Here is a 24,013-nt window from a genome sequence, read left to right as displayed (position 1 = left end):
ACAGTCCGGCTGGGAGAGACTTATTCCGGTATGATTTATTGTTCGGTGGTAGAAGGTTGTACCATAGACGAATGATATTTGTTGTTTTATAATGGTGCTTTGAACGATCTTAGTCGTCACTGGGGGTGTACAGGTACACTGTCTCACTGGGGGTGTACAGGTACACAGTCTCACTGGGGGTGTACAGGTACACTGTCTCACTGGGGGTGTACAGGTACACTGTCTCACTCTGAGAGGCGCCCAGTGTACAGGTACACCCCCAGTGTACCTGTACACTGGGGGTGTACAGGTACACTGTCTCACTCTGAGAGGCGCCCAGTGTACAGGTACACCCCCAGTGTACCTGTACACTGGGGGTGTACAGGTACACTGTCTCACTCTGAGAGACGCCCAGTGCCCAGTGTCTCACTCTGAGAGGCGCCCAGTGTACAGGTACACCCCCAGTGTACCTGTACATTGGGGGTGTACAGGTACACACACTCTGAGAGGCGCCCAACACCTGTTGAAGGGAAGACTGAGATGCATTACATGGGTTTAAAAATCGTTCTTTAGGATCCCAGTCTCTACCACAGCTCTATTACCCCTACCCTCTCCCCTCGTTCCTATTCCCTCCCCCTCTATCCACCCCCCCCCTCCCTACCCCCTCTTTCGTGCACCCTGTCCATCCACTCACCCCCTCTCCACCCCTTGTTCGTACAAGGGCGTTTGTTCCGCTACGTTTCTCGCCTCCATCCCGACTTTGATTATATTTGAATTCATAATGTGGAGGCTGCCGTGCCCCGCTCAGGTGATGGACCCCTTCACCCTGTGTGGGGGGGGGGGAGGGGGCTGGCACTCGCTGCCCCCACCAGTGCCACACGTGTGCCCTATTGTCTTGGCACCAGTCACACGGTGCCTAGTGGCACTCTCGTCCGTGGTGGGCGGGGGAGTAATGGGGTAAAAGTGGTGGTGATTGCAACACGAACTTTATTACAAAAGTCTGACACCAACAGATCATTGGATCCAACTTAAGCTGTTGGCATGGCCATAAGCCTTTCAATAATAATGTGAGGCGGGGATATGGAGGCAAGTATTTATCCAATAAATATGTTGACCAGACCACACGCTAGAAGGTGAAGGGACGACGACGTTTCGGTCCGTCCTGGACCATTCTCAATCGACTTGGAGAATGGTCCAGGATGGACCGAAACGTGGTCTGGTCAACATACTTTAGCCACGTTATTGTGACTCATCGCCACCAATAAATATATTTGTTGTACAAAACACGATATATCGCACTATTATCCCCCCGCAACCCGTACTCGCCTAATTCGTCGCATTATTTACGGAATTGGCAAACTCGTTAAGAATACGTCTTGGTAAAAATTAAACCACTGTAATAATTACGTTTTCGATGCATAACTCTTCGTCTATCAACGATGTTGTACCTGTTGTGTTCTAACGTAAGAATTCTTACCTTCGAAGTCACTGGAGTCTGGTCTTGCCGGAGGCGCCGTCGACAGATTCTTCTCTCAATGTGTCCAACGTGCTGGCCGCCCGTACTGGGTGTCAGTATCTCCTTATATTTCTTACTCATTTGCGTTTCCAGCGGAGGGTATAGCTGTGGATCTTGTGGTGGTGGTGGCAGCGGATCCACGGACACTTACCGTTCTTGTACGTGACGCCAAACGTTCTTGCGTACACCACCATATGGTACTTCGATGCCCTTCGCTCTCAAAACTTATCGGTGGACAAATTTCTTCGGCTCGTGGTAGGCTGTTTCAGCTCTGCTTTCATTATTCTCTTGTAGTTAGAGCTCCCTCGAGGTAACTCGCGGAGCTTCAAAATGTCAAGGGATTTCAGCTCTTTTGTGTACAGTGTTGTGAGCCGGCGTAATATATTTGCGAGTGCACAAAGGCCTGGAAGAACGTCCCGCCAAACACACACCGAAACTACGACGTTGCTACAATGTTCGAACAAGTTTTAACACCTAACCAGTTATAACAACCAATATATCAAGTTGTAACAACGTTCTAATACGTCATAAACACGTTAAGCCAAGATGTAACAACTTTATTACAAGTTGTAACAAGCGGAAAATAGACAGTTACGGTTTGTGTTTCCGTGGTTCTGTTGCGAGTCTGCTGTGAGAGCCGTCCATGGGTGGGTGCAAGGAGAGTGCTGGAGAGAAGAAAAGCACTTAGGTGACAGAATGGGGACGTCTCAGGAGACGCACAACCTAAATACAACGTTTTTTAAACATTTGATGAAGGTAAAGGTTGTGAAAGTGAGGTTGTGGTTGTGTTGTGGGGAGTGTACTCGCCTAGTTGTGCGTGCGGAGGGGTTGAGCTTTGGCTCTCTGGTCCCCGCCTCTCAACCGTCAGTCAACTGTTGGTCCTGTTGAAAGGGTTCTCTAGCGTCGCTTACTGTTGCCGTTCTTATAGTTCCCAACGGCAAATTTGTACATTACATTAGGAGGGTGAATGGCGAGGTGGGGGTTGGGGGGGGGAGCAGGTAAGTGGGTAAGCCAGGGGGGGGGTGATGGTGGGGTTTAATGGGTAGGGGATGGCAACCTGAGGGGGGGGGACTGAAGCTCAATCACCCCCCTAACACCCCCACAAACAGCTGCTTCCCCCCTCCCCTCCCTCGCCCCAGCACCCCTCCCCCCCCCCCCCTACCGTGCACTTGCCAAGTGGATATGCCCAATATGTTCCGCATGTGCCGACATGCACCTGTGTGACTGGAAGGGCTGAGGTAGAGGGAGGCTGGGCTTGGTAACAGCTGCGTGGGCGGGGTGGGCGTGGGCGGCAGGGGGGGGGGGGTAAGAGGAGGTGGCGGGGGCAGGCAGTGTGTGTGTGTGTGGTGGTGTAGGAGACTGAGGGAGGCCCGGGCGTGGCAGGGCGGCGGCGGCGGGAGCCCCGAGAATCAGCTGTGTTCCACCGCCGGCTTGCTGGCGTCCGGCACCAATCAATACGCTTGCCCAGCCCCGCCTGAGTCTGTGCGCACGTTTGTGTGTGTGTTAGTGTGTGCGTGCGTGTGCATTTGTTGTGGCTGTGTGCGTCTGTCGGTAGCTGGGTGACCGGGCCGCCCGAGGGAGGGAGGGGGGGGGGGAAGGGGGGGAGACTGGAGGCTCGAACCGGCGGCAAATATGACTCGGGGGGGCATTGCCGGGTGTTGGGGTATCTCTGCTGCTGTAGGTATAGCTGCGATAGAGGGGAGAGCGGGGGGGAGGGGAGGGGAGGGGAGGGGAAGCAGCTCTGGGAGAGAGGGGGAGAGAGTGAGGGGAGACAACCCTCACACCCCCCCCCCCCTACCTCCCCACCCCAGTCCCTGCCAGTTCCCAGCCAAGCGTTGCCCCTGCTCTCCTGTCTGCCTAGTCAAGCCCGTGTTCGCCAGGCTGTTTGACGCGTCCCGGCACGGCTCTCTCGCCAGACGCAACACAAACCCCTCGCTCGCAGCCTCGCCCACTTCTCGTAACATAAAAAGTGTTGTGGAGGCTGAGTTGCGTGGAGTGTGTGTGTGTGTGTGTCTCCATACGAGTCACGTGGCGGTGTTGTGGAGCAGGAGTGTGTGTGGGGGTGTTTACATAGCGTGGTGGTGGGCGGTGCTCTCTATTGCGGCCGCTTGCTGTTTGGGGAAGCTGTTTGTTGCCTCTCCAGGTGTGTGTGTCTTCCTCTCCCATCTCTCCTGACACCTCTGGTGCCTCCTGACACCTCTGGTGCCGCCTGACACCTCTGGTGCCGCCTGACACCACAGCTGACGATGCATTGGTCACCAGTCGTCGACTATCGCCGGGCACCCTTGCCAATCCGGCTGTGATACTCCTGTTTTGGTGCCTAGGGCAGGAGGATGAGTGCCACGGGGGCAGTGAGTGCCTACTGACCGCCCACAGTGAGTGCCAGAGTGTGGGTATGCGCGGTGAGAGAGAATGCCCCGTGTGTGCGCGCGCGTGCAGAAGGCGCGGACAGTGAACAGGTAACTACTTATAGCAGTAGTGCTAATGACTCGCTGCGGTAGGCTTGAGCAGCCACGCTGAGTGGTCAGTTATGGTAACTTTAGTAGTGCTAGACGATGGTAGTGTAGTTAGTGACCTGTGTGGGAGGTTGTTCGCCCCTGCTGGCCATCAACACATACTTGAGGTCGAGATGAGAAGTGCAGTGTAGCCAGTGTCCCCGCGACCAGCCGTCTGCGCCATGCACGTGCCCCCAGGCGTGCAGCCGTGCCCTTCCTGCTACGCTTACTGCGTGCCCCGACCGCCAGGACCGTCTGGGGCATCACCCGGGGCACTGCCAGGCCCCGGCGCCCCTCCTGTGCCCCGGCACGCCCACCCGCAGGTGCTGCAGCAGCAACAGCAACAGCAGCAGCAACAGCGAGACAGCCCAGGAAACAGCCCTCACCACAGCCCGCACCGCACGCAGCCCAGACCTATACACCAGCCCCCGACCTGCAGTCAACACCACCCACCTTTCCCAGACAACCGGTTCGGTTCCCTGCCCCACTCCCAACCCGTGCCCAAGGTCCCTCCCCACTATAATTCCCTGCCCCACCACCAGCCCCAGCCTCCCCCCCTTCCCCCACACCATGGGTCTGGGGGTCCCCCCACACATCATCACATTGAATGTGACCCCCCGCCACCTCCCCCTCATGGAGGCGTACCCCCAGGGCGGCCGCACGTGACCCCAGGACCCCGACCCCAGCACCACTGTCAACCCCCCACCCAGCCTCCGCCCCCACCACCACCCCCACACTCCGCCTACCACTGTCAACCCCACCGCTGTCCACCCCCCACATCACACCCACATTCCCAGCCATATTATGGCAACATTCAGAACTACCTTCCCCCACACATCCAGTCCCCACACCCACCCCAACAACACCCGCACCCTCAACACCAGCACCCTCAACACCTTCCTCCACCACACCCTCAACACCCCCCTCCCCAGCTACACCCTCCACAACCACCCCCAACTTTCTACGGGAGCGGGCCGCCCCACCAAGCTAACGGAAACTGTGGGCACCCGGGACAGGGCAACCCTCCACCTGCACAGACCACCACCGTGTACGCCTCGTGCTATGGGCATCTGCCCCCTCCACGACCCCCACCTCTCCCGCCCCCCCTGCCGCCACCCCAACCCTTCCAGCAGCAGCGATACGGGTGTCTTCCCCACCAACACCTGGTGCCGCCTCCCCCACTGGCCCTACAGCAGCAGCAGCAGCAGCAGCAGCACCAGCAGCACCTCCTCCAGCAGCAGCACCACCACTACCATCAACCACAGCAGCTCTACGGCTGCCTCCACCACATTATTGAACTGCCGGGAGCTGGGTGAGTCATGCCTCCATCGATTACAACTAAACATGAGATAGCCTAAATGGTTCGGTTGGCTGGTGGATTACCTGTGGTTGGGGCTAGTTAGTGGCACCTGTGTGGTTGGGGCTAGTTAGTGGCACCTGTGTGGTTGGGGGCTAGTTAGTGGCACCTGTGTGGTTGGGGCTAGTTAGTGGCACCTGTGTGGTTGGGGCTAGTTAGTTGCACCTCAGGTTGGTAGGGCTACCTATGGTTCAGGCACCTTTGAGTGTTGGCGAGACACAAGTTGCAGAGTCACACTTCATCCACAGCTTAAGTCAATGTAACAAACCAAAGGTTAGGAAACGTTTTCTAGTCGAAAGATGATAGAGGCGTTACCATAGAGCTAGAGCTCGACCCCCGCCGGTACATCTAGGTGAGAGTATACATACACTACGCACGTTGACCAGACCACACACTAGAAGGTGAAGGGACGACGACGTTTCGGTCCGGCCTGGACCATTCTCAAGTCGCTTGTAAATGGACATTAGGAGTCGACAATCGACTGAGAATGGTCCAGGACGGACCGGAACGTCGTCGTCCCTTCACCTTCTAGTGTGGGGTCTGGTCAACATTCTTTAACCCCGTTATTGTGACTCCTCGCCTGTACACTACGCACCATCCCCCCCCCTCACAGGAAGGATATTACTCTGCATAAGAGATTACCTAACCTAACCTAACCTAACCTAACCTAACGGACTGAAAACAATGTGTGTGTAATATAGGACGTATCAGACATAACTCAGATCTTGACATTCTCTATTACTATTATTATGGTTATATGACTGGGGCTTGATAGTTGAGTGGGCAGCGATGGGGATTCGTAGTCCTGAGGGTCAGGGTTCGATTCCCGGCGGAGGCGGAAACAAATGGGCAGTGTTTAGTTCACCCTGATGCCATGTTCACCTAGGAGTAAAATAGGTACATGTGAGTTAGACAGCTGCTACGGGCTACTTCCTTGGGGGGGGGGTAACAAAAACGGAGGCCTGGTTGAGGACCGGGCCGCGGGGACGCTAAGACCCGAAATCATCTCAAGACCTATTTCTTGATGCATTTCTTCTGCACCAAGAGCGTGGGTGCAGAAAACACTGACTGCTTGGGATGCTGCTTGCTGTCTGGTTCTCTTCAAAGGGTTGTGTTTAGTGCAAAGTTTTGAAGATGGTGTTAGGTAGCTGAGGGTATGGTGAGGTTGGTCACAATCATTCACTTCCCCTTAGCTCTTCCTTTCTTCTCTCCCCCTCTCATTCTTATCTCGTTAATTCCTCTGACTTACTTACTCCCCCCCCTTATCTCGTGAGACACCAGCTGAAGACCGAAATATGTCATTCAGTTTAAGCCCAAAATAATTTCAGAGACCATTTAAGACCTAAAATTAATCAGAGACGGGTTAAAGACCGAAATATGTCATTCAGTTTAAGCCCAAAATAATTTCAGAGACCATTTAAGACCTAAAATTAATCAGAGACCAGTTAAAGACCGAAATATGTCGTTCAGTTTAAGCCCAAAATAATTTCAGAGACCATTTAAGACCTAAAATTAATCAGAGACCAGTTAAAGACCGAAATATGTCGTTCAGTTTAAGCCCAAAATAATTTCAAAATAATTTCCTTGTATTTGGTCTGGTTCTCTTGGTCCTCGACGTATGTGTGTGACTGCTGCTGCCTGACCCCGACCCGGGGAATGACCCAAAGCAACAGGTTTACGACCATTACCCCTTCCCCTCACAAGGGGAAATTAATTGCCTTGTTTCATAAGTAATGGTTTAAAGCATAAAACAGTAGATAGGACGGGAGGCAGGAATGATGGTAGTTTGGCAGGTTAAACTGGTCGAGGGCCCGGGTGTGACTGGTCGAGGGCCCGGGTGTGACTGGTCGAGGGCCCGGGTGTGACTGGTCGAGGGCCCGGGTGTGACTGGTCGAGGGGCCGGGTGTGACTGGTCGAGGGCCCGGGTGTGACTGGTCGAGGGGCCCGGGGTTCGACCAGTCTCTGATCCCATTCCCTGTATGCCAAGAGCTTAGCTGGTAGAGCGACGGCCTCGCTTCTTGCGGGTCGGCGTTCGATCCCCGTTGGTCCAAGTGGCTGGACACTGTTTCTTCACATCTTTCATACCAGCTCCTATCTCGCCCTCGTGTCCCTTCCAATTGCTGGAAAGTCATATAGTGGCTTAGCGCTTTTTCCTGATACTTGAGCAGTTGTATCTCGCCTCCTTGGCTCTCATCTTCTCACCTGTCTTGGATAGTCTCCGTCGCTTCTTGTCGCCGAGGCCAGACTTGACTTGTGAGAGTTTGGTCCACCAGGCTGTTGCTTGGAGCGGCCCGCAGGCCCATATACCCATCACAGCCCGGCTGGTCCGGCACTCCTTGAAGAAAACAATCTTAGTTTTCTCTTGAAGATGTCCACGGTTGTTCCGGCAATATTTCTTATACTCGCTATGAGGATGTTGAACAGCCGTGGATCTCTAATGTTTATGCAAGTGTCTTAACTAGACGACCTGTCACCATTAGCACCATCAACACCTCACCATTACTCCCTCCTTCATCACCATAAATCTCACTATCAACACCTTGTAGTCATGACACCACCGATCTCTCACCCTGCAAGATGACAGCCAGGGGCCAGATTCACGGAAGCACTTACGCAAACACTTACGAACCTGTACATCTTTTCTCAATCTTTGGCGGCTTTGTTTACAATTATTAAACAGTTAATGAGCCCCGAAGCACCAGGAGGCTGTTTATAACAATAACAGTTGATTGGCAAGTTTTTATGCTTGTAAACTGTTTAATAAATGTAACCAAAGCCGTCAAAGATTGAGGAAAGATGTACACGTTCGTAAGTACTTTCGTTAATCTGGCCCCAGGAATACTACTATCATCATCATCAAAACTCATGTATGTAGCGATACAGCAACACACATCATAGCTACTGTGTGGAGTAAGTATATATATAGAGGGACACAGTGTTGAGGCGGGTCCTCTCGCTCATGGGGGCAGCAGAATGCTATTTGTATGCACCAGCCTCAAACCTCCGCCAAAATTCGTGTCTCGTGTATTTCCCGCAGCTCTGCCAGGTGCTATTTCTACTGAGAATATAATCTGTTAAGTCAATTGTTAGATTTATTACCTTAATACATTCTAATTAACCTAGCTATAAAGTGTGTTCTGATAGAGGGGACAAAAACTCAACTCGTTCTCGCACATGCTTTTAGTCAATATTGGCTTATTTAATAAGTGCATATGTGACATACTAATTGATTGTGAATATTTTAGTTTACCTTGAAAAGCTTCATAGAAAACACCGACCTCACCTAACCTTCTTAGTATGTTAAGATAAGGATCTTATTGCTTCTTAATTACAATTATTACTTATCAACGGTATAGGTTAAGTAATAATTGTAATTACGAAGCAATAAGATGCTTATCTTAACATACTAAGAAGGTTAGGTGAGGTCGGTGTTTTCTATGAAGCTTTTCAAGGTAAACTAAAATATTCACAGTCAATTAGTATGTCACATATGCACTTATTAAATAAGCCAATATTGACTATAAGCATGTGCGAGAACGGGTTGGAAAAACTTGCTATCCAAGGTATTGTGCTTAGGACAGACCCTTATGGTCCCTGGGGTCTGTACCCCAGAGGTCCAGTCTCTTCCTTGGTCATGGGGTTAATGGAGTGATCACTCAGGCTATTGGTCCCCGACTTTCACGCTATTTCTTAATTTCTTGTTAATAAATGGGGGTTGGGGAGAGGTTATCTAGAGGTATCTTATCTTGAGATGATTTCGGGGCTTTTTAGTGTCCCCGCGGCCCGGTCCTCGACCAGGCCTCCACCCCCAGGAAGCAGCCCGTGACGGCTGACTAACTCCCAGGTACCTATTTTACTGCTAGGTAACAGGGGCATATTGTGAAAGAAACTCTGCCCATTGTTTCTCGCCGGCGCCTGGGATCGAACCCAGGACCACAGAATCACAAGCCCAGCGTGCTGTCCGCTCGGCCGACCGGCTCCCCGACCGTCCCCGACTTTCATGCTATTTCTTAATTTCTTGTTAATAAATGAGGGTTGGGGAGAGGTTATCTAGAGGTAGTGGAGAGAGGCAGTGTCCCCACCACAGCCTGTGTTCCCCAGTGGTCTCTGATCGGTGCTCATAGATAATAATCTGATTAACAAATATATTGAACGGCGCTGAACATAGTCTCCCGCATGGTCAATAATCAATCATGGATCTAGAGCAGTTGAAAGGACGATTTCCCTTTCTTGGAAATCGGACGGTCTGAAAGGACCAGAGATAACGGTGAAATTGCTGGATAAAGACCATATTGCAGACCTCTGGTGTTGCACTGAAGTAATACACGAAGACAGACACACATGGTGATGCTAGCTTCAAAGCGATATATGACAAAGAGTGCTGGGAAGACGGGACACCACGAGCGTAGCTCTCATCCTGGAACTAGACTTAGATAATTACATACAACCTCAAACATCATTGAACAAGTTATCACCAGACAAGCCTGAGGACTCCAGCCTGGACGTTGGGAGTATAGAACCCTCGGAACCCACTACAGGTACACTCCAGGTAAGATGGAACAGTCTTGATGGAACCAACAAAGATGGAAGAGGCTGGATGATCTTGTCAAAGGTGCTCAAGGATCTCCCGCCCATATTAACAGCAGTAAAGTTAATGACAGTCTTGCTACTTAGTCTAATATTGAAGCTGACCTTAATCTTCAAAACTCAAGCTGAATGACTAATAACTTGACTTATACAACTAAAGTGCAGTTTATAATATGGGACAGGATGAATACCCTGCCCCCTGCTATCCTGCCCCTCCCCCTGCTATCCTGCCCCTGCCCCCTGCTATCCTGCCCCTCCCCCTGCTATCCTGCCCCTCCCCCTGCTATCCTGCCCCCTCCCCCTGCTATCCTGCCCCCCCCCCTGCTATCCTGCCCCCCCCCTGCTATCCTGCCCCTCCCCCTGATATCCTGCCCCCTCCCCCCATGCTATCCTCCCCCCATGCTATCCTGCCCCCTCCCCCCATGCTATCCTGCCCCCTCCCCCCATGCTATCCTGCCCCTCTGCTATCCTGCCCCTCCCCCCATGCTATCCTGCCCCTCCCCCCATGCTATCCTGCCCCCTCCCCCCATGCTATCCTCCCCCCATGCTATCCTGCCCCCCCCTGCTATCCTGCCCCCTCCCCCCATGCTATCCTCCCCCCATGCTATCCTGCCCCTCTGCTATCCTGCCCCCTCCATGCTATCCTGCCCCCATGCTATCCTGCCCGCCACACTCGCTAATGGGTAAACAAGATGGGTCTAGATTTCAATTAGCGTGAGAGCCTGGACGTCATGTTGTTGTTGTTGTTGTTAGATTTAGCTACTCTGAACGAAATGTCCATGTAGCACGGGCTATGGTGATCCCGTAATCCTGGGCGTCATGTGTTGATGTACTATACAGAACCTGGCCTAAAGTCCAGCCACTTGACACTCGGACATTTATCACCATAAAACAGGAAATTTCTATGCACAAAAAAATCATTGTTATGAAAAGTTTTTAGTCCACAGTTTTAATATTAAAGTCAGGCGTTGTGGCCGTAGATTTATGACTATTGACACGACACTATTTTTTTTTTAATGCAAACATTTTTGGAAAACATTGATACAATTTTTTTTCACGAATGTCAGGAAATGTAGATGTTTATCTCTGAGAATGTTTAGTAATATGTTTATTGTTTGTGATGTGTGTGTATATATGTATTCTCGAGTTATCTTGATGATTTCGGGGCTTTAGTGTCCCCGCGGCCCGGTCCTCGACCAGGCCTCCACCCCCAGGAAGCAAGCAGCCCGTGACAGCTGACTAACACCCAGGTACCTATTTTACTGCTAGGTAACAGGGGCATAGGGTGAAAGAAACTCTGCCCATTGTTTCTCGCCGGCGCCTGGGATCGAACCCAGGACCACAGGATCACAAGTCCCGCGTGCTGTCCGCTCGGCCGACCGGCTCCCCTTGACATTAACACGATGTACTGAACGGGGTGAGAATAGCTTGAGCTACCTCATCCCTTTGTGTGTATTTTACCTCAATAAACTTATTTCAATTTTACGAATGACTGAAGTTTAAACTGTCACTTTAGAAGTTGATTTAATGTGCTTTCGTAATTTCTTTGATTACATTCGTCACTTTGTTATTTTTTGTGAATCTTCAGTTATTTGCCGTTTTATTAATTTCAAAGAATGACGTCTTTAAGGGAAACAAACAACCTTTTTTTATTATTAAATGTTTATTTTTGTAAAGACGTGACGGGAGAGGATGGAAGGGAGGACTCGGTGAGACAGGAAGGTGGTGGTCGAGGATAAAAATGAGAAAGAGGAACGAATGTGAGAGTGATGCCACTGGTTTAACAGAAGAAAATAAGACGAAAAGATGACCCCGAGTTGAAAAGTGCACATTGGAGGGATGGGGGCAAGGGAAGGAGGATAGGATGGGGTAAGGGAAGGATAGGATGGGACAGGGAAGGATAGGATGGGACAGGGAAGGATAGGATGGGACAGGGAAGGATAGGATGGGGCAGGGAAGGGTAGGATGGGGCAGGGAAGGGTAGGATGGGGCAGGGAAGGGTAGGATGGGGCAGGGAAGGGTAGGATGGGGCAGGGAAGGGTAGGATGGGGCAGGGAAGGATAAGATGGGGCAGGGAAGGATAAGATGGGGCAGGGAAGGGTAGGATGGGACAGGGAAGGATAGGATGGGGCAGGGAAGGGTAGGATGGGGCAGGGAAGGGTAGGATGGGGCAGGGAAGGATAAGATGGGGCAGGGAAGGATAAGATGGGGCAGGGAAGGGTAGGATGGGACAGGGAAGGATAGGATGGGGCAGGGAAGGGTAGGATGGGGCAGGGAAGGATAAGATGGGACAGGGAAGGGTAGGATGGGACAGGGAAGGATAGGATGGGGCAGGGAAGGGTAGGATGGGGCAGGGAAGGATAAGATGGGGCAGGGAAGGATAAGATGGGGCAGGGAAGGGTAGGATGGGACAGGGAAGGAGCTGTAGAGCTGTGAGAACAGCAGCAGGTGAGAGCAGGGATGCGAGGCTTCGACACAAACAGAAGAGCGGTTATCTCTTTACCATTTGTTGTTGGTGGGTGATAGATGCGTGAGGTGGGTTGTGTGCTCTCTTGTCTGCCCACGCCCTCACCCACTCACCCACCCACCCACCCACCCACCCACCCACCCTCTCACCCACACTCTCACACCAGACCCCCTGTCTTCCGCCCACTTACTGCACCTTATCTAAGCACTTCTTGCGTCCACCTTTCGTCTCATTTCCATTAGTACTCCCTCTCTGCTGCTCCTTCTCCACCTCTGACACTCTACGCCCACGCATCACGACACGGGCGACTTCTGCTTGAAGGCGCTGGGTAGCGCCAACAGTTTCCTAGGTCAGTAGACCGAGCCGTGGGTCATGGTGCAACTTGTCCTTTTACAAAGAACGTCGCTTTTCGCTCGTAGGCGTGACAAGGCCACAAATTGTCGTACTAGAAAATGGAAGCGGCTGGCGAAAGTGACGTACTGACCCGTTTTCTGTTTTGGGTCCTCTGTAGGTTAGGAGAGACTACTTTAAATTGACATTGGGAAATCTTAAGAGGACGGACTGTCATGATGTGGGAGTAAATGTCTCTGGCCAACTTCACCTGTGGTAGGGTAAAGAAACACAAGTTTTCTGACTTATTTTTATAAGCTAAGTACCTTTTCTAGTCTGTTCATCTTAGCCCTACTCCACTACTTTTACTCAGGATAAGAGTTGCTAATAGATTGACAAGCAGGTCCCCAATTACTGCTGAGGGAACAAGGGCTGACTGTGGAGCAACTGTTTCAAGTCGCCCCCCATCGTACCCAGGATTCGAACCCGGGTCATTCTTGTTTGTAAGGCTATAATGTGATTACACTAACCGTTACACCGCGCTCTGATTTACTCCGCACCTTAGCGTCAATTGTAGTTACTTCTTAAAACCATATTGGTTGGTTTGTCATAATGTCTGGGACCCAGACACAGACAGCAGGGGTTAGGGAGGGAGGAGAGGCTTACCCGCGCCATAGCAGTTTCCGTGGTGTAGTGGTAAGACACTCGCCTGGCGTTCCGCGAGCGCTATGTCATGGGTTCGTATCCTGGCCGGGGAGGATTTACTGGGCGCAATTCCTTAACTGTAGTCTCTGTTTAACTCAACAGTAAAATGTGTACTTGGATGAAAAAACGATTCTTCGCGGCGGGGATCGTATTCCAGGGACCTGCCCGAAACGCTACGCGTACTAGTGGCTCTACAAGAATGTAACAACTCTTGTATATATCTCAAAAAAAAAAAATTGTGAACGAGAGCCCTCGGTGCCACCACTGTGGTGGAGCTCCCGTAGGGAAATGCTGGTAAAAATGTCTCAAGATTGTGCGGACGCGAGGGTACGGCTGCACATTTGTCTGGAGTAGGAACTGACGTGGGTAAAGGCGGGGACGTGAACAGTGGCTCAACCTTGTTGTAGTTGCGTTAGACGAGCTCAGGCTCTTGGGTTCCCGCCTCTCAATACTTAATCGACTGGTGTTCATGCTAGATACCTGGAGCCTTACACCAAGCTCCTAATACTGAATGCATGATACCGAGAGACCTTATATTGACCAGACCACACACTAGAAGGTGAAGGGACGACAACGTTTGGGTCCGTCCTGGACCATTCTCAAGTCGACTTGAGAATGGTCCAGAACGGACCCAAACGTCGTCGTCCCTTCACCTTCTGGTGTGTGGTCTGGTCAACATACTTCAGCCACGTTATTGTGACTCATCGCCTGCATAGACCTTATACTTAGTTGTAAGGTCGTTGTCTTGTACCTAATGCATATGTTGGCTGGCTTTACCCATCCTGCCTTAGCCTGGCGTCCGTTCCTGCTTCACTCACGCCTTTACCAGGAAATTAAATATACCTTAGAGTTAATTTTGGGTGATGGAGTGGGCGGTATATTCTGGAGGGGTAGCAGGTCGCCGCTACACTAGCCAGACTGTGGAGACTGGTCACCTCTTCCCACCCCTGTGTGTGTCTCTCTCTGTATGTTTGTACTTACCTAGTGCTCAACTGTGTGTGTCTCTGGCTGGCTGTCTCTGGCTGGCTGTCTCTCTCTCTCTCCCTAATCCCTATATTACAATTACCAGTCTTTATTTCTCTGTGTGTTGCTTGTGTCTCTACGTTCCTCCCTTCATTCCTGCCGCTGTGACGCTCCCCTCTCCCCTCTCCGTTCTTCCCCCCCCCCCCCTCCCCAGTGGTGAGTCACACTGCAGGTAGTACAGCGAGGGGAGACTCGCTCATACTGTCTGTGTGTGTGTGTGTGTGTGCTTCTGTCTATTCCCTCACACCCCCACCCCGCCTCCCTCGCCCCCCCCCACACACACACATGTAGGGGTAGAGACAATGAAGGATCCTGCCAGTCAATTACTGGATCCGGTATTGAAAGCCCCAAACCTTCCTTCGCGGCTCGAGACAAAGCCCAAGACGTTCCGCAGTTGTTGTTCCTCAAGACCAATATCTATGAGGCGGAGGGTGGGGCCAGGGAGCTGAAGCTCATCCCTCGCAGACACAGCTTGATAGGACATCGTACATCTTACACATGCGTCTACCGTACTTGAATCAGCATTATATACCGTACTTCATCTTTATATAGCGTATCCAAGCACCCATCTGGTGGTGTTTTTTGCTATAGGTTACGAGGGCTTGGGGATAGTTTGGTAATAATTGAGTACTGATTGATCTGTGGTGGTTAGTAGCGAGAGGTGTTGGGTGGTGTTGTTCTGGCGGCCCTTGTGTGTGTTGGGTGGAGGTGTTCTGGGGGCCCTTGTGTGTGTTGGGTGGAGGTGTTCTGGGGGCCCTTGTGTGTGTTGGGTGGTGTTCTAGGGGCCCTTGTGTGTGTTGGGTGGAGGTGTTCTGGGGGGCCTTGTGTGTGTTGGGTGGAGGTGTTCTGGGGGTCCTTGTGTGTGTTGGGTGGAGGTGTTCTGGGGCCCTTGTGTGTGTTGGGTGGAGGTGTTCTGGGGGCCCTTGTGTGTGTTGGGTGGAGGTGTTCTGGGGGCCCTTGTGTGTGTTGGGTGGAGGTGTTCTGGGGGCCCTTGTGTGTGTTGGGTGGAGGTGTTCTGGGGGCCCTTGTGTGTGTTGGGTGGAGGTGTTCTGGGGGCCCTTGTGTGTGTTGGGTGGAGGTGTTCTGGGGGCCCACCTATGTTATTGATCCTAGTGGCACACCCTCCCTCACCCGCCCCACTCTTGGTTATAAATGTGTGCTGTACTCTTAGCTGATCTGCGGACTCTGATGGGCTTTGTGTGGTGGGTAGTGGTGGTGTAGTGTAGTGTTGGGATATCATGGTGTGGTGGTGGTGCTATGGTGGTGGATATCACCATATCGGTTGACCTGTGGTTCCTCGCTGACACTTCCACAAGCACCTCAGTGCCTCGTTTACCCCCCTCCCCCCCTACGTCTCGGTGCCTGGCACTAACACGCCCTGTACCTCGTTCCTCCGGCGGCGGCACCACCACCATCTTCGCACCTCAGTAGTCACCTTTGGTGTGAGACATGACGGGTGTTGTAAGACCGGTTACCTGTCCGGCCCTTCCGCTGGGGGCTCTTAAGTGTCCTGTTCCCGGTGCTGGGGGGGGGTGCCACGCTCGACCTGCCGAGGGGGGGGGGTGTAGAGGGGAGGTAGTGTTGTAGTGGGGAGAGGAGGGGTGAGTGGTAGTGGGTGGAGAAGGTGGAGTGGGCGGTGATTGTCTTAGCAGGCGGGTGACGTTGGGGTGTCTCGAGTATGGCTTCTGGACCGTGTTCCTGCTTCCCACACCTCTACCACACCCTTACCACACCCTTACCACACCCTTACCACACCCTTGCCACACCCTTGCCACACCCTTGCCACACCCTTACCACACCCTTACCACACCCTTACGACACCCCTACTACACCCCTACCACACCCCTACCACACCCCTACCACACCTACCACACCCCTACCACACCCCTACCACACCCCCTACCACACCCCCTACCACACCCCCTACCACACCCCCTACCACACCCCCTACCACACCCCCTACCACACCCCCTACCACACCCCCTACCACACCCCCTACCACACCCTTACCACACCCCTACCACACCCCTACCACACCCCTTACCACACCCTTTACCACACCCTTTACCACACCCCTACCACACCCCTACCACACCCCTACCACACCCCTACCACACCCCTACCACACTCCCATTCCACAGCCACGCCTCAACCACCACATTACTGAGCAAGGGCAGGTAAACAAGTGTAGACACGAGAGAGTGAGGGTGTATGAGAGAGAGCAGACAACACAGGTGTGCCACACCGGTGTAAAACCCCCACTCAATATTGTATATTTAGTTGACAGCAAGAGTATGAACCATGGATTATTTGATCTCTTCCGAGTACTGCACCAGATTTACCCGGACTTGGTGGAGTGTGATGTGATTTACACTGTGCTCACCATGTTGTGCTTACGGGGGTTGAGCTTTAGCTCTTTAGTCCCGCTTTGTCTGTCTGTCAACTGGTGTACAGGTTCCTGTGACTATTGGGCTCTGTCATGTGTGCATTTGAAAGTGTGTATGGAGTCTGTCTCCACCATTATTCCTAATGCATTACATTTGTTACTGCTCTGACACAGTATTTTTTTAACGTTTCTGTGGCTCATTTGGGTACTTAGTTTCTATCTATGGTCCCCTGTGGGAGTGTCACCCGTGCTGAATATCTTTATCTACCCCTGTCAATTTCTCTGATAATTTTGTCTATAGTAATGTTGTCTCCCCCTAACTCTTCTGTCTTTACCCTCTCTACTAAGAGAGGGTAAAGTCTTTTAGCCTTTCCAAATAACTCACACCTCGTAGTTCTGGGACGAGTCTGGTGGTATACTAACCTTACCTATTGAAGCGACTTCAATTCCGTCTTTTGATTGACTAGATATGAACTGTTGGAGCTGCATGCACCAGCATTGATCTAACGTAAGAGGTATGTAAGAGTCCCAACTGCCTGTAGAAACAAGTATATGTAAGGAGCTTCTGTAACCGCATGCGTTCCAGTCAAAGCAAAGGAGACCCTGGGGTCTACACCAGGAAAGGAAGGTCAAGTTAGAATAGGTTGGGTTCCTATTCCTGCCCTCCCCTCTCTCTACCGAGGGGATCAGTGGAGATCCCCCATGCTAGTATATCCTGCAAGGAGGCTCCCCCCTCTTCCAGGGTACCAGAGGGGGTCCTAAGGGAAGTGTTGACACGCCGAGTGCTCGCTAAGGGCGCCCTCCGACCACTGTCAAAGTGTACCTGATCCCTGTAGGTTCTTGGGGCTGTAGGGAGCACCAAACCCGAAGGGGCTGTAGGGAGCACCAAACCCGAAGGGGCTGTAGGGAGCACCAAACCCGAAGGGGCTGTAGGGAGCACCAAACCCGAAGGGGCTGCAATCCCAATCTCAGAAGGTCCGCCTCCGTAGAAGCCTCCGCTGGGTATTCCCTGTTCCTGAAGAACCACCGAAGCGTATCCCCAATTCTTCGCGAGTTCGATGTCTACAACCGCCTTCCCTTCCCCCGAAGTCCCCTGTTGTATAATCGCACTTTAGAACCTCGTCGATAAATCCATGACTTGGAAAGCGGACTAAATAATTGATGTCAATATACTCCCCCACCGTCCACTTTATAGTGCCATAGAGGCGAGGGACTCTATACACGGGTGTATTCATGGGATGCATATTCGTCTATACATTTGTGTGTGTGGGGACGTTTATACATGATTAAGCAGCTGCTCATTGTGTGTGTGTGTACTTACCTAATTGTGCTTGCGGGGGTTGAGCTCTGGCTCTTTGGTCCCGCCTTTGTGTGTGTGTGTGTGTGTGTGTGTGTGTGTGTGTGTGTGTGTGTGTGTGTGTGTGTGTGTGTGTGTGTGTGTGTGTGTGTGTGTGTGTATTGAGGAATGTGTGTACACAATGGTTTAGGAATTAAATGGATATATACAGCCCACCATGTACAGGTTGGGCTGGAAACGAACTTATACTGTACATAGGTACGGGCATGTATACATGGCTGTACAAAGGCTTCACTGGATGTGTACTTGTTTATACATAAAATATATAGAGACGTGTAAGTGATATGTAAGTTTATAAAATGTATACACGCACAGGTGCATATATAATGGTTACGCTATACAGATATATAGAGCATGGGATATACATGGATATACAGAGGTACGCAGGAATACATCATGTGCATTGATATGTATGTAGGTGTGTGTGGATGATGTGTGGAGCGGATATGTAGTGGTACACACACTTCATATCAAGACGAAGAACAGAATACTGTACTGGCCGCCTATTGGCAGGTATAATAGCAGAGAGGCGGGGCCCCAGAGCTAATCTCTCTATCGAGACATCTAGGTAAGCACACACACACACAGGACGGCCAGGAAGCCTCTCCTATTGTTGTTAATGAATCCCCGCGTTTTAAACAGTGGCCAAGAATGTATAGAGTAGAGATTAGAGGCTGGCAGGCCCGCTGCTCTGGGACAGCAGAGGCAGCGAGACAATAGAACAGCAGAAGCAGGTACCAGTTCAGCGGCGACTGCTTTGTCTCTCTCGGTAATACCAAAGTTGTCGACATTTTCCGTCTTGAAGATTTTCTTCCCTCCAAAAAAAGCCCCATCGTCGCAAGGCAAATTTAGACTTCATAAACTTGATTTTTTTTAAACTGCGAGCGACTGGAAGTAGGACTCCCTCGGGGGTCACAGTCGAGGCTCGTCTGAAGAGAGTGGTGATGGTGTCAGGGGGTTCCTGTATGGCAGGAAGAATGGAAAACTGTTTGGGGTATTATTTTGGACGCTCGCTTGACACGCACACGAGTACCTTCATGCTCTGTGTGTCGTGTCGTGTCGTGTCGTGTCGTGTCGTGTCGTGTCGTGTCGTGTCGTGTCGTGTCGTGTCGTGTCGTGTCGTGTCGTGTCGTGTCGTGTCCTGTCCTGTCCTGTCCTGTCCTGTCCTGCCCTGCCCTGCCCTGCCCTGCCCTGCCCTGCCCTAGCCTGACCAGGAACATATCTGTATCATGGCACCATAACCACCGTCCCCCCGGTCTCTTGGACTAATTATGAGACATTATCTCAACTAATAGGTCGCGTTTTTAACGTAATGGTAATTAAGGCTATAAATACAACCTATTAATAAAAATAACGGCTCGCAGATATCGACGATATCCATGTATCAGAGTTGAGAGGTTAGGGGGGTTGCTAGGGTTGGTACGTGTCTGGTCAGGCTAAAAGGTTGGATTTTTTACGGAGTGGCAGATAAAGTGAACGGGTTCGCGTCCCCCCAAGATTGCAGCTTAAACATTACTAAATTTGCAATAATGTGGAGTCGTGGCACTCTTATTTTTTTTTTTTTTTGCTTTGCCTTGCGATGATTTCGGGGCTCAGCGTCCCCCGCGGCCCGGTTCTCAAGCAGGCCTCCTTGCCCCCGGGTTGTGGGGGGTATTTTGAGTAGTATTCTGAAACGTCTTGTTGGTGCACATCGCCTTTCTTGAAGGGTTGGGCTAGGGAAGGTGCTCGTTACTGCCGCCAACCGCTAGTAATTAGAGGAAGGAAGGGGGGGGGGGAGGTTGTTGGGGTGGTTATTAGGGGGTTGTTGAAGCATCTTGTTAGCTGGAGGAAGGGGGGGGGGAGGGGTTGTTAAACTGCAGGTGGCTGGTTAGCTGGCTGCTTCCTGCACGCCCACACCACACTTAGGTTATCTTGAGATGATTTCGGGGCTTTTTAGTGTCCCCGCGGCCCGGTCCTCGACCAGGCCTCCACCCCCAGGAAGCAGCCCGTGTGTGTGTGTGTACTCACCTAGTTGTGTTTGCGGGGGCTGAGCTCTGGCTCTTTGGTCCCGCCTCTCAACTGTCAATCAACTGGTGTACAGGTTCCTGAGCCTACTGGGCTCTATCATATCTACACTTGAAGCTGTGTATGGAGTCAGCCTCCACCACATCACTGCCTAATGAATTCCATCTGTTAACTACGTGTGTGTGTGTGTGTGTGTGTGTGTGTGTGTGTGTGTGTGTGTGTGTGTGTGTGTGTGTGTGTGTGTGTGTGTGTGTGTGTGTGTGTGTGTGAGAGTGTGAGTGTGAGTGTGAGTGTGTGTGAGTGTGTGTGTGTGTGTGTGTGTGTGTGTGTGAGAGTGTGAGTGTGAGTGTGAGTGTGTGTGAGTGTGTGAGTGTGAGTGTGAGTGTGTGTGTGTGTGTGTGTGTGTGTGTGTGAGTGTGTGTGTGTGTGTGTGTGTGAGTGTGTGTGTGAGTGTGAGTGTGAGTGTGTGTGTGAGTGTGTGTGTGAGTGTGTGTGTGAGTGTGTGTGTGTGTGTGTGTGTGTGTGTGTGTGTGTGTGTGTGTGTGAGTGTGAGTGTGTGTGAGTGTGTGTGTGTGAGTGTGTGTGTGTGTGTGTGTGTGTGTGTGTGTGTGTGTGTGTGTGTGTGTGTGTGTGTGTGTGTGTGTGTGTGTGTGAGATATGACCAGCCGTCACTTCCGTCGTGTCCCCTTCCCTCAATGTTGCACATCTGCCCTCGTACACCTGTCGCTCTGTCACTTACCTGTTTTCCCCGTCACCAACTGATTCACAGCCCCCCCCCTCCCAGGCTTTGGCTCGCTTCTCGTTCTCCTGCCCCCCCTCCTGCCCTCCCCCCCGCGAGGGTCATTGGGGTCCGGCACCACACAACAAGCTGTTTACACCTGAACAGTAAACAGGTCACAGTAATCTAGGCTCCGTGTGTCGTGTTTAGCTATCGCTGTTGTCGCTGCTGCTGTTTTCAATCCTGTTTGTGCTGCTGCGCTTACTGCTGTTCAGTTTGTTTACATGAGGGTGGGGAGGACTGGGGGAGGGCTGAGGTCATGTACCTTGGTTACCTTGAGGTTACCTTGAGGTGCTTCCGGGGCTTAGCGTCCCCGCGGCCCGGTCGTCGACCAGGCCTCCTGGTTGCTGGACTGATCAACCAGGGTGATGTAGAGGCAACAGTTGACATAATATTGGCCTGCCTGGTAGTGGGGGGCAGGGGTGTCGGTGATGGGGTGTCGACACCTGTGACGTCACTACCGACACCGCTGCTCTGGTTTGAGTGACACCTGTCTGCCTCGCGCGCGCGCGCTCCCAAGACAACACTGACATTGACACCAACCTAACAGGAGCGTACAGGAGCTGGGGCAGGGGGGGGGGGTGGTATTGAGGGTTACCTGTGGATGGTTTCGCGAGTTTTATTCCCCCCTCCCCCCTAGCCTGGCTTGTGGGGCCAGCAGATTCTTGTATTCTTGCAAGAACGTATCGGATTAGCCTGGTTGTTGTGGGCGTGCAGGTAGATGGCTTCAAGCAACAGTCTAATCGATCAACTCGCCCTCGAACAAACCTGGCCGTGGGCTGAGCTTGGATCTAACTCTTAAGAGACAAACTACACGTGAAGCTCAAAGCAAGTTTAGTTGGTGCTTTATCTGCTTACCGAAGCAGCAGGAAGAGGAGTAGCTAAAGCCTCGGGCGCCAAGACCTGGCCGTGTCTTCAATGAATGATAGCGACACTGGGCTTATGGAGAGTAATGTGAAGGGCCACTTAGTATGCAAGTGATGGTGGTAGTGTGTGTGGTGGTGGTGGTGGTGGTGGTAGTGTGTGTGGTGGTGTGTGTGTGGTGGTGGTGGTGTGTGTGTGTGTGGTGGTGGTAGTGTGTGTGGTGGTGGTGGTAGCAGCGACGCAGTCCCCCCTCCTAAGGCTTCCCAACATCAACAAAACAATCAATGTAAAGGTGTCCCCTCCTAACCTACCAGAGGACCCAAAACAGAAAACGGGGCAATACCTCACTTTCGCCAGCCGCTTCCAATTTTCTAGTACGACGAATTTTTAGCCCTTAGGTAACACCTACGATCGAGTAAAGGGAGGGAGTTAGCGAAGTGCGTGTGTGAGGCTCTGAGAAGGAAGGCTAGACTCCTTGCCAGGGTCCGTCTTACTTCCGTTCAGCAAGGAGGCACTGGGCGGATGTAGTGCCACATCACAAGACTGTGGTGCCTGGCCCGGCTTCCTCCCTATCATCCCTCCCCTAACTGGGTCTAATCTTCCTCCCCTCTCTCTCACATCCTGCCCTCAGTCCTGCCGCTCGTGTCTTCCTTAACCGTGGGGCCGGGAGTCCACCACGGTCCCACAACCCCACTAATGGGTAACCAAAAAGCTTGGTGATTTGGGCTTGCCTTTCTGGTGTTGTCATGTCGCGCGCATTTTTGCCAGTTCCGCGGGCCACCTTGTTAGTGCCACTGCTCGCTGAGCCGTCCACCAGCTCTCTGGCTCTCTCTCTCTCTCTCTCTCTCTCTGGCTCTCTCTCTCTCTCTGGCTCTCTCTCTCTCTCTGGCTCTCTCTCTCTCTGGCTCTCTCTCTCTCTCTGGCTCTCTCTCTCTCTCTGGCTCTCTCTGGCTCTCTCTCTGGCTCTCTCTGGCTGTGCAGCATGTAGGGATTCACCTGGGATATCATGGGCTCAGCCTTCAATTGTGTCATGATCCCTTTTCCATCCTGTCTCGGCCCCCCCCCCTCCTTGGTCGTAACTAGCCATCCCTTTCTCTCCCACGTCCCCTATTCCCCCTTCTCTCTTTCCTCTCTCCCTTCCTCTCTCCCCCCCTCTCCCCTCCCTCTCCCCTCCTCGTCCTCCCCCTCTACACTAGCTCGCTCTGCAGTTATAAATCATTTACAGCACAATCAAAATGTTTTGCGCCATCACAGGAACACAAAACATTGAACAGTGAATTTATTTAAATAAGTGCGTGTGCGCATGTGCGTGCGCGCATGTGCGTGCGTGACAGTTGGCTTGTTACTGTATCGCATCTTGGGGAGGGTCAGTAATTCGACCCTAGAAGGGGGGGGGGTTATTCATATAAGCCTAACATGTGTGTGTGTGTGTATATATATATATACACTCTGGCTGCCTGTCCCCTGATGCCTAGAATTAATCATTAAAAGTCTCTCTGGCCAGTTTTAAGCGTCAGGTTATTCACATTTTAAGATGACACTCTAATCAATAAAGCAGATTAAAAAAAAGTTAATTTTAAATTCCAAGATCAAATAAAAACTCGATCTGGAGAAAGCCCGAACAATTCGCTAGTTAATTGCGTAATATTTTCTTAATTTTGGTTTCCATGGTAACCTCTCGAGAGGGAAGGTCCTCAGGTGCGGGTTACAGATCAGGAGGCTGGTTCACGAAGCAGTTACGCAAGCACTTACGAACGTGTACATCTTTTCTCGATCTTTGACGGCTTTGGTTACATTTATTAAACAGTTTACAAGCATGTCGTATGGCATACGACACCTTGTATGTTTCTGTGTATGACATTATATTTCAGTGTTCATGTCAGTTTGAGTAATACGTGTCTTTAATGTATTTCTTGACTTCTCTCATGCATTTGTGTATCTCCTTGGTGTATAGATGCTCTTGTGTGTCTGATTTATATGTGTGTGGGGGCTTGGGTGTCTTAGTGATCAGCCAGGTTATTGTGGCTTGCTGTCTCTAGAGCCGTGTTCATCTGTAGTGTGTGTGTGTGTGTGTGTGTGTGTAGCTGTGTGAAACAGGTTGAGCTCTGCATTGTTGGCTTCGTCCAAAAAAGTTTTCATTAACAAGCAAATCCGGTTTACAGCCT

The 24,013-nt window shown here is 51.7% G+C and overlaps 1 protein-coding gene across 20 annotated transcripts in view; it reads left to right on the top strand.

Annotated features, from left to right (window-relative positions):
• Positions 1 to 24,013, top strand: part of siz (Brefeldin-resistant Arf-GEF family protein schizo) — a 423,991-nt gene that overhangs the window by 359,318 nt on the left and 40,660 nt on the right. For 3 of the 20 annotated variants that reach the window (XM_069314949.1, XM_069314948.1, XM_045727734.2), the window contains exon 1: positions 3,378 to 5,302. The exons of 14 other annotated variants lie outside the window; for them this stretch is intronic. In XM_069314949.1, coding sequence (XP_069171050.1) covers positions 4,173 to 5,302 — 1,130 coding nt within the window. In that variant the 5' untranslated portion in view covers positions 3,378 to 4,172. Of the gene's footprint in view, positions 1 to 3,377; positions 5,303 to 24,013 lie in introns of those variants that run through there. 3 more of the 20 variants (XM_045727732.1, XM_045727731.2, XM_045727730.1) reach the window with 1 other exon arrangement.

This window comes from Procambarus clarkii, chromosome 80 (genome assembly GCF_040958095.1).
Source record: "Procambarus clarkii isolate CNS0578487 chromosome 80, FALCON_Pclarkii_2.0, whole genome shotgun sequence".
Lineage (NCBI taxonomy): Eukaryota > Metazoa > Arthropoda > Malacostraca > Decapoda > Cambaridae > Procambarus > Procambarus clarkii.
This window is presented reverse-complemented; position numbering and strand designations above follow the sequence as displayed.